The 14,090-nt window shown below is 42.5% G+C and overlaps 1 protein-coding gene across 17 annotated transcripts in view; it reads left to right on the forward strand.

Annotated features, from left to right (window-relative positions):
- Nucleotides 1–13,393, forward strand: part of sox5 (SRY-box transcription factor 5) — a 396,739-nt gene extending 383,346 nt beyond the window's left edge. For all 17 annotated transcript variants that reach the window (XM_063072335.1, XM_063072336.1, XM_063072334.1 and 14 more), the window contains 2 exons: nt 5,935–6,151; nt 10,655–13,393. In XM_063072335.1, coding sequence (XP_062928405.1) covers nt 5,935–6,151; nt 10,655–10,961 — 524 coding nt within the window. In that variant the 3' untranslated portion in view covers nt 10,962–13,393. The remainder of the gene's footprint in view (nt 1–5,934; nt 6,152–10,654) is intronic.
- The last annotated feature ends 697 nt before the right edge of the window (nt 13,394–14,090 follow it).

Here is a 14,090-nt window from a genome sequence, read left to right on the forward strand (position 1 = left end):
TCCAGCGTGTTGTGAGTGTTGCTTTGACCCCAGCATCTGCAGATTATTTTGTGTTTACGCTGCTAGTCCTTCACTGCAAACTGGGTTTGACTGTGTGGGAGATGGTGTGTGTGGAGGGATATGGGTTTGCTGTATGTAAATGGGTTGATTTGCTTGATGTGTGTTTGAGTGGATCGTACATGCATGTTCATTGGCCCTGTGTATGTGAATGGGTCTGTGAATGTTTGCACATGTGTGCTTCTCTCCCCTCCCATCGGGGCGAAGATACAAAAGCCAGTAAACATGTATTACTAGGCTCAAGGGCAGCTTCTATCCCACTGTTGTACAGATATTGAACTGTCTGCTTGTACAATATGATGGACTTTGCCCTCACAATCAACCAATACCTTATTGTCTACCTGCACTGCATTCTCTCTGTTTCAGTAACCCTTAATTCCACACTCTGTTGTTGTTTTTCCCTTGTACTACCTCAATGCACTGTTGTAGTGAAATGATCTGTATTGATGTTAGATTCTGGAATGGTTCTGGAAGACTGGAAAATTGCAAATATCATTCCACTCTTCAAGAAGGGAGAGAGGCAGAAGAAAAGAAACTACAGGCCAGTTAGTCTGACCTCAGTGGTTGGGAAGATATTGGAGTTGATTATTAAGAATGAGGTCTCAGGGTACTTGGAGAAGCAGGATAAAGTAGGCCATAGTCACCATGGTTTCCTCAAGGGAAAATCTTACCTAACAAATCTGTTGGAATTCTTTGAAGGAATAACATGCAGGATAGACAGAGAAGAATCAGTTGATGTTGTCTACTTGGATTTTCAGAAGGCCTTTGGCAAGGTGCCAGACATGAGGCTGCTTAACAAGCTAGAAGCCTATGGTATTACAGGAAAGATTCTAGCAATAATAAAGCAGGCGGTGAAGAATGGGAATAAGGGAGCCTTTTCTGGTTGACTGTGATGACTACCGGTGTTCCACAGGGGTCTGTGTTGGGACCAATTCTTTTGACGATATATATCAATGATTTGGATAGTGGAATTGATGGTTTTATTGCAAAAGATACGTGGAGGAGCAGGTAGTTTTGAGGAAGTACAGATGCTATAGAAGGAGTTAGACAGATTAGGAGAATGGGCAAAGAAATGACAGATGGAATACAGTGTCAGGAAATGCACTTTGGTAGAAGAAATTAACGTGTTGACTGTTTTCTAACTGGAGAGAAAATACAACAACTGAAGTGCAAAGGGACTTGGGAGTCCTTGTGCAGGATTCCCTAAAGGGAGAAGATAGGAAATTGAGGCTGAGAGAAAAATTGGATCAGCCATGATGAAATGGTGGAGCAGATTCAATGGGCCAATTAGCCTAATTCTGCTCCTATATCTTATGGACTGAGACCAAATGGCTGACTTGATCATGGCTAGAATTGACTCCTGCCTGAGCAATGACCTGAACCCACTGTAGTTTGCCTACAGAGGATGCAACCTCACTGGCTGTCCACTCGCTCTTGAATAACATGGATAACAGCAAGACCTATGTCAGGCTGCTGTTTATCAATCACAGTCAGCATTCAACACCATCACCCCCCCCCCCCCACAGTACAAGCCTCAAAACCAGGTCTGCTGTACCTCAATCTGCAACTGGATCCTTGGTTTCCTCAATGAGAGAGATAACAGCATCTCCTCACTGACAATGAACACAGGGCGCTCATCAAAATGTGTGCTTTGCCCGCTGCCCTATTCTCCACACATGACTGTGTGGCCAAGCACAGACCAAGTGCCATCTATACATTCACCATGTTGGCAAAATCTCAGACGGCGACGGGGAGACATACAGAGGTGAGAGAGATCAGCTGGTTGAGGAGAAACAACAGCCTTGCACTCAACATCAGCAAGATCAAGATCAAGGAACTAATGACGGACTTAAGGAAGGGGGAGTCAGGAGGAGACTCACTAGTCCACATTGAGTGGAAATGGTCATCAAGGAGAAAATCTTCTACAAATAAACATGCAAATCTTAGCTTATGTTGCTGGCTTCAAATGGTGAAAAACCAATGGGCAATGGTAGAGGAACAGGGAAGCTAAAGGAGAGAGTGTGGGGTGTTGTGAGAAAGAGGTATCATGGCTCAGAGCTGTGGAAGTTTAGCCACTTGAAGCTGACCCAAGAATACCACAGGGACAGCCAAGAATGAAGTGGAAGGAAGTCTAGCAGGTGTCACCCTGGAGTTGCAGAAAGGAGGTGGGAGCAGGTGGTACCCTGGTGTAATCAACAGTTTCTCAAGCGGCAGGCTGCGCTGCTAACAGAGCCCAGCCAAGCCACATAGTGTGTCGTGACGCAAGGATGTCACCGAGCGACTGCTAAAAGGCAGCCCTGCACAGCTTTGAAGCCGCTCCGGATACCTCATGCTGTTTGGACCCTGTTTGTTGTTGCCATGAAGTGTAGGAGAGGGAGAGGTGGTGGGCAAATCTCTGCCCCTGGTGACTTGTGCACCCCTTGTTTACTAGGTACATCTAAGAAGGGTGTGTTTTCCTGACAGCAGAGGAGGCTGAGGGGAGTCTGATAGAAGTAAAGAATAACATGCAAGGCAAAGGCAAGATTGATGATTAAAAGACCAGTCTGTAAGGAATTTGTACATTCTCCCTGTGACTGTCTGGGTTTCTCCTGGGCATTCCAGTTTCCTCCCACATTCCAAGGATGTACATTTTGGAAGGTTAATTGGTCATGTGGGTGTAATTGGGCGGCGTGGTCTTGTTGGGACAGAGGAGCTTGTTGCTCATGCTATATAGCTAAGTCAAATTAAAAAAAGACACAAGATTTAGCAGATGCTGCAAATCTTTAGCAACACACAGAAAATACTGGAGGAAGATCTTGGCCCAAAACTTCGACTGTTTATTTCCCTCCATTGAGGATAGAAGCCCTCCCCCGTGTCAGAGGTGTCTAAGACAGAGTACATAGATTTAAAGTGAGGTGTAATAATTTTACTGTGGATCTGAGGAAGAATTGCTTTTCATTCAGATGGCTGTTAGGTGGGGGAGAAGGGTAGCCTCACAACATTTAAACATTTTCTGTGTGGCAGCTTGAATTTCCAAGGTATATGGATTAAATGTTGGCGAATGGGATTAGTGTAGGTGGTTATATGATGGCTGGTGTGGACATGATAGCATGAAGGGTCTGCTTCTGTGTCTGGTGCCTCTGTATCTCCTTGAGTAGAGAACTACTCAAAGCTCCAACCTAAGGTGCAGACAGTCTCCTGAACCCAGATCATCTTCAGAACTAGCCAAATGGTAAGTTGCTTTGCATTGTTGAGACAATAACAGACCAGTTTCCCTCCACCACCACTCTCCTCCAACTGGTCTTCAAACTCAATCATTTCTTTTTCAGCTCCTCCTACTTTCTTCAAACCCAAAGAATGGCCGTGGACACCCACATGGGCCCCAGCTGTGCCTGCCTTTTTGTTGGCTACATGGAACAGTCCATGTTCCACGCCTTCCCTGTAGTGCTCCCCAACTTAAACTGCACGACATTGATAACTGCACTGGTGCTGCTTCGTGCATCCATGCCGAGCTTGTTAATTTAATTAATTTTGCCTCCAGCTTCCACCCTACCCTTAAATTCACTTGATCCATTTCTGACACCTCTCTCCCCTTTCTCAATCTCACTGTCTCCATCTCCAGAGAAAAACTGTCTTCTGATATATTTCATAAACCTGTCTACTCTAATGGTTATCTCAACTGTACCTCTTCCCACTCTGACTGCTGCAAAAATGCCATTCCCTTTTCTCAGTTCCTATGGCTCTTTTACATCCATTCCCAGGAGGAGGCTTTCTTTTCGAGGACATCAGAAATGTCCTCTTTCTTCAAAGAACAGGGTTTCCCTTCCTCCATCATAGATGCTGCCCTCACCCACATCTCCTCTATTTCCCTGACATCCACCCTCACCCCATCTTCCCGCTGCCTTACCAGGGATGTCCTCACCTACCACTCCATGAGCCTCTGCATCCAGCATATCATTTTCTCCAGCTTCCACTATCTTCAACAGGATCCTACCACCCTACACATCTTTATATCTCCCTCCCCCCCTCCACTTTCCACAAGGATCACTCCCTCCATGATTCGCTTGACCATTTGTCTCACCCCACTGATCTCCCTCATGGCACTTATCCCTGCAAGCAGAAAAAGTGCTACATCTGGCATTCACCTCCTCCCTCACCTCCATGCAGGGCCAGACGATCCTTCAAGGTAAGGCAACACTTCAGCTGCGAATCTGTTGAGCTCATCTACTGTATCTAGTGCTACCAATGCAGCCTCCTCTTCACTGGTGAGAATAGACGTAGATTGGGGGACTGCTTTGAGCACCCTTGCTCCATCTGCTGAAGCAGGATTTCCCAGTCCCCAAACCCATTTTGACATATCAGTCCATGGCCTCCTCTAATGCTACGATATGGTCAGTCTATGATTGGAAGAGCAATACCTCATATTCCATCTGGGTAGACTCCAAACCGATAGCATGAACATCGATTTCTTCATCTTCTGCTAATTTCCCCTCACCTCTCTTCAATTGCCCATTCTTGCGCCTCTTACCTCTTCTCTCCTCACCTGCCTATCACCTCCCATGGTGCCCCTCCCCCTTCCCTTTCTCCTATGGTTGACTCTCATCTCCTATCAGATTCCTTCTTCTGGAGCCCTTTACCTTTCCCACCAATCACCTCCTAGTGTCTCATTTCATCCCCACCTGGCTTCACCTATCACCTTCTAGCTTATACTCCTGCTCCTCCCCTCACCTTCTCATTCTGGTTTCTTCCTCCTTTGTTTCCATAGATGCTGCCTGACCTGCTGAGTTCCTCCAGCAATTTGTGCATGTTGCATTGTTGGGTTGTTGGTCATTTTTTAAATATTTATTCAAGGGATATGACCTTTGCAGTCTAAGCCAGCATTTAATTGCCCATCCCTAGTTGCACTTTGTGCTTTTTTGCGCTACTTATTTAATTCAATATATATATTTATTTTCATATTATAACTTTTTATTATACATTGCACAGTACTGCTGCCACAAAACAATAAATTTTACAACATGCAGTATGTCAGTGATATAAAACCTGATTTTGATGGTGTTTCTGAGTAGAAGGTGGTGAGCTGTCATTTTGAAACACTGTAGTCCCTGAGGTGTGGGGTATACCTATGTTGTTAGGGAGGATACCAGGACTTTGATCCAGCGATGTTGAAGGAACAGAGATGTACATTCCCACCATCGAGGATATTTTCAAAAGGCAATGCCTCAAGAAGGCGGTACCTATCATTAAGAACCCTCGCCATGCGGGACATGCTCCCTTCGCATTGCTACCATCATTGAGGAGATACAGGAGCCTGAAGACCCGCACTCAATGTTTTAGGAACAGCTTCTCCCCTTCCACAATCAGATTTCAGAACGGTCAATGGTCCCATTACCTCACAGTTTTGCTCTTTTCACATTTATTTATTTTAATGTGTTTCTTATTGTAACTTAGAGTAATTTTTTAACCGACGAAGGGTCTTGGCCCGAAACGTCGACTGTACCTCTTCCTATAGATGCTGCCTGGCCTGCTGCGTTCACCAGCAATTTTTCTGTGTGTTGCTAGTAATTTTTTTTTTAAATTCTGTTTTGCACTGTGCTCCTGGAGTAAAACAACAAATTTCATGACATGCAGTGTTTAAATGATAACAAACCTGATCCTCACTCTGATATATTTGCCAGTCAGGGTACCGTCTGGCTTGGAGGGCAACTCCCAAGTTGCCAAATGGTGTTCCTTTGCTGTTGCTGTTCACCCTGATTGTCAGGTAATGCGGTTGTGCCACAAAGAAATATTTGACCTTGAGGGAAAGCAAACTGTGCAAGTGAGTCCTTTCTCTGGTGTTCATGACTGTAATCTGTCTTTGCCATGACCTACCAGTTCCAACGTCTTCCATTTCCACAGGTTCCCGCTGGAAGGCCATGACAAACCTGGAGAAGCAGCCGTACTACGAAGAGCAGGCAAGGCTTAGCAAGCAGCACCTGGAGAGGTATCCTGACTACAAGTACAAGCCACGACCAAAGCGTACTTGTGTGGTAGATGGCAAGAAGCTGAGGATTGGAGAATATAAAGCTTTGATGCGTAACAGGCGTCAAGAAATGCGGCAGTTCTTCACTGTTGGGTAAGAAAAGTCACAGTTCCATTTGCATTTGTGGCCACAGAGCCTCCATTCAAGACTCTGCCTAATAGGATCAAGGTCAAACAGTTCCTCAACTTAACATTTTTATATTTGTTTAACATCCTTTAATGCACACCAATAAAAATCCATCTCAGGAACAGGGGCTCGGCCACATAGTCCTTCTGGCCTCCCTTGCACTAAATTAGATCATGGTTAAACTATCCCCGACTTCAACTCCTTCCCTGTGCCAAATCACTATAGCTCTCAGTTCTGCAATCTTTCAAAAACCCATATATATTCAGAATCAGAATCATGCTTAATATCACTGGCTTATCTCATGAAATTTGTTGTTTTGAGGCAGCAGTACTGTCCAAAACATTATAATCATAAAACTATAAATTAGAATAAGTATATAGTATATATATATTTAAAAAGTTACATAAGTAGTGAAAAAGAGAAAAAAAATAGTGAGGTAGTGATCATGGGTTCATTGTCCATTCAAAATATTCCAGAAGAAACTTCAATGTACAGTACCTCATTTTTTTTCTGCTCATTCTCAGATGTCACATAAAAACATAAGAACATAAGAATTCTTCAGTGATCAGTTTAAGTCTTTTGGAATAATGTAAGAATTCCATGGAGTAGGTACAGGGACCCCTTTACTCTGGGGGCAGGATGAAGATTCTCAGTTATCCCAGCAGCCATGGGTATTTGGGAGAGTCCCCCACCCTTTCTGAGATAAACTGTGTCCTTTACACACATTTAAATACTTGGCAACAATTTTCAGATCACCCCTTTCCCCTATGCTTGATTCAACTACCGGAGGGGATTGTATTTTTTACTTCTTTAAATTTTGGAAGGCTGTTCTCAATGACTCAACATGAAAGCCACTGTTCACAGTGTTGACGATCAATACTAAGTTCATTTTCTGGTCATTGATCTATCTAAATGGCCATGCTCACCAAAAAGACTACAGCTTGAAACTCTGGTGCCCTCCATAGTGAGGGATGGTTCTCTCCGGCCAGGTTTAGTGACCTACCTGTATCTCACTGTCCATCAGTGTTAGTACAGGAAAATCTGCCCACTGAACCTAGACCTGGTGCAAGACCAAATCAGTTCATTTCTTTCAATTGAGAGGAAGGACTCCAGGAGAGACAGATTTATTTCAGATACTGCAGAAATTATCATGCTAGAAGCACTCAGCAGGTCAGGCAGCATCTGGAGAACATTTCAGGTTGGAAGCTCTTCATCGCAACTTTCCCTGAAGCATTAACTCAGATTCTCTCTCCACAGATTCTGCCAGAACTTCTGAATGTCTCCAGAATTTTCTGTTTTAGTTTCAAATTTCCACCATCTGTAGATTTTTTGATTTACATTTTAATTAATTGAGTTCTGTTAAATGGAATTAATTAATGGCTTAAACAATTTTAAATATACTTAATCATTTTGATTTTTAAGATTTTAAATTTTTTAAATTTTCTAAAAGGATGATTAATTTTTGGTTCGATTTTAATTGATATTGGATGATTAAATTAGGGACATTCAAGTTCTTTTGAATGGTGGACAGCCAAGAAGCCTATAGCCAGGATTTAACTGTCTAGTGATGTATTTCTGGGCTGGGGCAACCACAGACCAGGAGCTGGTTCTAGGGAAAGAGCTGCCATTCCAAGAAGGAACAGGTATCACAGTGGCTCACTAAGGTTGGATAAAGAGAACCATCCCTCACCAAGCCTCAAACTGGAGCCATTTTGATGAACAGGGAGTAGTTCCATCGGATATATCATTGCCCAGATATTGAATTTATCCTTGGTCATCAGTGCTGTGGGATAGCTTCCAAATCTTTTCTAAAATGTCAAAAGTAGAGCAGTAACCAAAAAAAGCTTATGCATATATAATATACAATACACCTCTACATTCACCAAGTTTACTAATGCTCAGAACTGAGTTTATTGTGACATACACAAATGCATGTGTGCACAGGTGCAATGAAAAGCTTACTTGCAACAGTATCACGGTCACATAGCCTCAGAAATACAACATTCCCAAGAAAAAAATAAATTAAGTCAATATTAGAAGAAAGAAAACAAGTTGGACAAAAATGCAAAAGTCCATTGTAGTGCACAGTGGTCAGTCATTATGTTGCTATACTGAGGAACACTTAAGGTTGTGCTGGATGAGTCCAAGATCTGAATGGTTGAAGGGAAGTAGCTGTTCCTGAACCCGGTGGTATTGTGACAATATGTTTCATAGAATAAAAATGCAAAAGTGGTATTGTGAACTACACATGTCCAGTAATTTCTCAGCTTCTGATCTAACTCAGTGCAGGGGATAAGGACTGGAGCTCAAACAAGATGTGTGTGTGGTTTCTTCACGAACTTCCTGTGTAACTGAGCTAGCAAAGAGTGGGCAATCCCTAGGGATGACAGCCTTAAAAACAACTATTACTATTTTCAATTAATATTATACACCCCATGCATATGTCTAAGATCTAGCTGATCATGGGCAGAACAGAAAGTTTTTCTCTCTTTATTCTCAGGAGTGAGTCCATTATCCCTTACCTGTCCTTGGTTGTCCTTGAATTATGGAACCACAGTCTGAATGATGAAATTATTGCTCCCAGTGCTGTTAAATAGGGAGTCCCATGATTTTGGCCTAGAAATCATGGAGGAAAGGCCGAGATTGCCTGAGGCAGCAAGAGGAATTCAGAGATGATGGTGTCTCCAAGTATTCACTGCCATTGTCCTTCTAGGTGGTGGAAACCATCCCTCTTGGAAATGGCTTTGAACGACAAAGCTGAAGGCTGTGACAGTTCTTGGAGTGACTCATCGTAAGGACACTGTTGGCTGATGGAAATGATGTGCTGCCAATATTCACAATTAACTGAGGCCCATCTGCCTTTCAGGCTGTTTATTGACAATATTACACAGCAACCAAGCACTGACCTTACCCAATCTTTCTGCATAATACTGATATGTACTTCAGCACGTATCCCAGTCACTGGTGTACCAATACAGATGGAGGGGACATGTTGGCTTGCTTTTTTAAATAGTTGAGTTTTTGTCAACATTTCTGGGAGAAGCAAATGGAAAGTTTGGGCCAATTCTGGTAACAGCACTGAATTCTCTAGTGGATTTTTTCCCAAAATTTTCAGCACCATATTGAGGCTCTCTAATTTTCTAATTTAATTATGAATCATAGCATATGGTTGTGATCTGGAATCCATTAGCAGATTCAATCGTAACTTTTTAATGGGAATTGAAAATGCACTTGGAAAAGAGAACTTTCTGTGGCTGGGGGTAAAAAAAAGAACCAGAGGTTTGGTCTATCAAGGAGTTAATAGCAATGATATATCTGAAGCCAGCCACCTTGACGGACCTAACCTAGAATGCCAGGGGAACCAATGACCCTAAAGTCACCACTGATGTGACAGTGCAATTAAAACACTTAAAAAGGCATTTTGTTTTTTATGTATTCATTCAAGGGATAGGGGCTTTGCAGGCTGAGCCAGCATTTAATTGTCCATCCCAAGATGCTGTTGAGAAGGTTACCATCATTAACTGCTCCAGTCCTTGAGGTGTGAGTATATCCACAATGCTGTTAGAACACAGAACAATACCACTCAAGAATAGGCCCTTCAGTGCGCAAAGTTCTGCTGAACTAATTCAACCGGCCCAGCGAAACTAAAATCCTTTCTGTTTGCACATGCCCAGTTCCCTCCATTGTTGCCTGCCTAAGAATTTCTTCAATATCTTCATCATATTTCCCTCACTACTCTACCAGGAAGCGCATTCGAGACACCCATTAGCTTGTGTAAAAAAAAAATTTGCCCAGACACCTTCCTTTAAGCTTTCCCCTTCTCAAGTTAAATGCACGTCCTCTAGCGATAGACATTTTAATCCTGGGAAAGAGACACAAAATGTCTGCTCTATCTATGCCTCTCATAATCCAAATCTTTCTGTTGGGTCTTCCTCAGCCTCTACTACTGCAAAGTAGACAGAACTAGTGTACCTAATATCTCTTTTGAGAACATGCCCTCGGATCAAAACAGCATCCGGGTAAATGGCTTCTTCACCCTCTCCAACACCTCCACAGCATTCTTACGCGGAGGAAAGGCTGACCTAAAAATGAATTTATTTCTCCCATGTGGCCTGACCAAAGTTTTATAAAGCTGCACCGTAACTTCCCGACTATTGAACTCAATGCCTCAACCAATAAAGGCAAGCATGCCGTATGCCGTTTGGTAGGTAGATGCAGATACTTTAGCGGCGTTTAAGAAACTCTTATATAGGCACACAGATGACAGGAAAATGGAGGGCTATGTCAGAGGGAAGGATTAGATTGATCTTAGAGTAGGTCGTAAGGTTGGTACAATGTCGTGAGCCAAAGGGGTTGTGCTTCACTGTAGTATTCTAAGGTTTATGTAGAATATAAAGTTTTCTAGAGAAAGTGAGTATATATGTTGGATCACTTTCCATTATCAATACGTGTTTGTCTTGGTGTTGGCAGGCAGCAAGGCCAGATCCCCATTACCACAGCCGGAGTGGTGTACCCTGGTGCCATTGCCATGGCAGGAATTCCATCGCCTCGAATCCCCTCCGAGCACTCCAGCATGTCCAGCAGTCCAGAACCCAGCATGCCTGTCATCCAGAGCACTTACAGCCTCAAATCGGAGGAGGGCCGAGCGAGGGAGGACCTGAGGGTCGGCGACATGAACGGAGGCGTGTTTGACGAGTACGAGGATGAGGACGAGGATGATCCTGATGCAGATTATGGCAGCGATGAGGAAAATCATGTGGTGGCTCATGCTGACTGAGGGGAATGACTAGGAGTCTCCACCAACTAGTTAACGTCAGCCAGACTGATTCATCCTACCAGGGGCCAAGCACATTTTGACTATCCGATACACTGACTGTTATTTAAAACTATTTAGTCTTAATAAACAAGATATAGTCAGAACTCTACTGACTACTAGACCTCTCGGCCTATGGTACAGGCATGGGAAAAATGATAAGCTATGGGTAAAACGATGCCAGTAAAATCAGCTGCTATTCCCAAGCACTGAAGTCTTACCCTCCTGAGCTTTGTCTAGACTTGCGACTGTCGTTCTAGAAGATTCTATAAAATTCTCACTCAGGTACAAAGTGCCAACAAGTGGCTTGTGAATGTGTTTTGTTTATTTTGTGCCACAATAAAAGGTGTTTCTTCTTTTGTTTTGTTCTTGTTTTTGGATGGACTAAGGAAAAAATGTTTTTTTGTTGCTTTCAAGTTACCTTTGTTTCAAAGGAATCTATTTTCTTGAATATTAAGATACTGTTGCACCCTCATCGAGTACTTGTGTTTTTTTTGTTGTTGCACACCATTTCAAAATGCAACTCCGAGTAAGTGCCAAAATTTGTAATTGTTGGAATTAGTTCATGCGTTTTCCTACAGTCTTAAGCTAGGGATATTGTTGGGTCTTAGACAATCCCAGACACCTTTCCATACCAGCAGCTGTGGGAAACTATAGGGGCAGTTCTCAGGTGAAAGGGGAGAAAACTGAAGATATGAGAAACTTTTTATTATGTGAATTTTGTGTGGGTGTGCGTAGGTGTGTGTGTGTGTGTGTGTGTGTGTGTGTGTGTGTGTGTGTATGTGTGCCTTGTGTGTGATTTGTGTGTATGCATGTATGTGAGTGAGAGCGAGAGAGATACGTAAAGAGAGGGTACTATGGTACTTTATAGGGTGTCAGAGGTAGTGACAGCAAAGTAGCGTGGGGGTTGAAAAACTCCCTGTACTCAATACTCGTTCCCACTCCCTTTGCCATGAAGCCTGCCATTTCCCCCCCGTTTCCCAGCAGCCTCACCGAGGCAGTCACTTTCTCCCACCTTCTCACCTTATTTTTTAAAAGATCCAAATTTGTAGCACTTAATGGAAACAAGAATTCCACACCCACATACGCTTAAGGGGGAGCGTGACTAAACAAACAAACCCAGGGCAAAGCCTGCCTCTAACAGAGTTTCCCTCATTCGAGGGCGGAGTTGGCTCTAAGATGGCTTCTGCTTGGTTTTGTGAGATGGCTACAGTACCTCCAATGGACTTTGGGAGTCTGAACTTACGACCCTACCCACCGCAAAATACAATTTCGGATACGTGAAAGTAAAATGGCTTTGTTGTTATAGGTGGATTAGCTGATCATATACTGCATGTCAGTGTTTAATTTGTATTTTTTGACTGTATTTTTCAATTTTAACTGCCTCTTAATAGTGTACAATGATGGTCAGCTAGTCCCCAGTTAGTAAGTTATGTATAATTTATTTCCTCCATTCTGACTAATTGATTCTCAATGCAGCATTCTGTAGCTGTAGATATTTAAGCCTGGTATTTTAGCTATAAACAGTTTTTTCTTTTTATGTTCTTTAAGTCCTAGTGATGTCATGTTATGATGTTTAATCGGCAGGCGTGAAAATAATTCGACTGTTTGTTGGGACAGAAATGAGACCATTCTCTCATAATCTCATTTCTATTTAATTGTCATGGTCATTTAGAGCTGATTCGCTGAAGCACTCTGTAACTGAAAAAGAAAAAATGCAGAAAAAAACAAGTGTTTTATATCACTTTATGTAAAATGTGAAACCAGTTTTTTTGTTTTTTTTTCCTTGACTGTGTGAACAAATTTCTGACTGTTGTGAGGCATTTAGCCTCACATTGGCTGGCCTTTTTCACCATTTTTTTTGGCTCCCTGTTTATTTATGTGACTCTGGACTACAAGAGTACTTTGTTTTAGCTCCAATAAGGTTCCACCATGACTTCATGGCTGTGAACTATTTGTGATTTATATGCCAACAACGGAAACTGTGTCGGAGATTTTTCTTTTATTTTTGCTCCTGATTTTATTCCTTTTTTTGCGCAGAGTTCTCATTTCACTGACATTTTTGCATTCTGCAATTCCAAATCTCAGACTACTCAATTCTTATGATGCTGTACTGTTTTTTTTAAGAAAATGTATTTATTGGCCATCACGGCTCTAAAATGTATTTGACACAGATTGTGTTCAGGAAGACAATCAAATCGAGTGGAGCTTAAAACAAAGTAAACTGAATCTACCATCTCACTTGAAATTTAAAGAAAGATATGTAAATATAACATAGAATTATAGATTTATATTTTGTTCATAACACATAGTGTAATATAAGTTGTATATTTTCATGTTTTTTTGTTTATGTTATCATTCATGCCATAATAAAAGCAAGAGTACTTGTACTCTGAAAAAACAGACAAGTGTTAACAGGATCTGCTTCTGTGTTGTTTCTGAGACAGAGAAACCTCGTACACTTTGGTAAATTAAACCAGGATGGACTTACACAGCGAATTCAGATTCAGATTCATTTAATTATCACATGTACATCAAACCATATAATAAAATGTGTTAATGCGAACAGCCATTGCACCCAGGAATGCGCTGGAGGCAACCTGCAAGTGTGCCACACAATCCGCACCAACATAGCATGCCCACAATGCTCAGCAGAACAATGCAGCTAACAAGCAACACAATTGCAAAACAAACTCCTTTCCTCTCTCCCACACACATGGACAGTCCAAATCCAGGCCTTTAGTTTCCAGTCTTTGGCCATCGGGCTTCACCCTTCAGACTTCCAACTGAGCTTTGGGCTCTAGCCTTTGGTATTGTCCTCCAGACTAGCCAATGATGGGATTCTGAACCCTAAGCCCACTGACTCACTGGCCTTTGTGCCTTCTGCTTGCATGGACATCTAATCCCAGGATGTCCTCTGTCACACATCCATGTAACTAGCCTTCAAGCATGGAGCAACAGCCAGGGTAGGGTAGGGCATGGAGAGAATAATGTTTCTTCTTTCTACAATGTGAGAGAGGAAAGATTTATAAGGGACCTGATGGGCAAACTTTTCACACAAAAGCTGTTGGGTATGTGGAATAAACCATCAAA

The sequence above is a fragment of the Mobula hypostoma genome, chromosome 20 (assembly GCF_963921235.1).
Source record: "Mobula hypostoma chromosome 20, sMobHyp1.1, whole genome shotgun sequence".
Lineage (NCBI taxonomy): Eukaryota > Metazoa > Chordata > Chondrichthyes > Myliobatiformes > Myliobatidae > Mobula > Mobula hypostoma.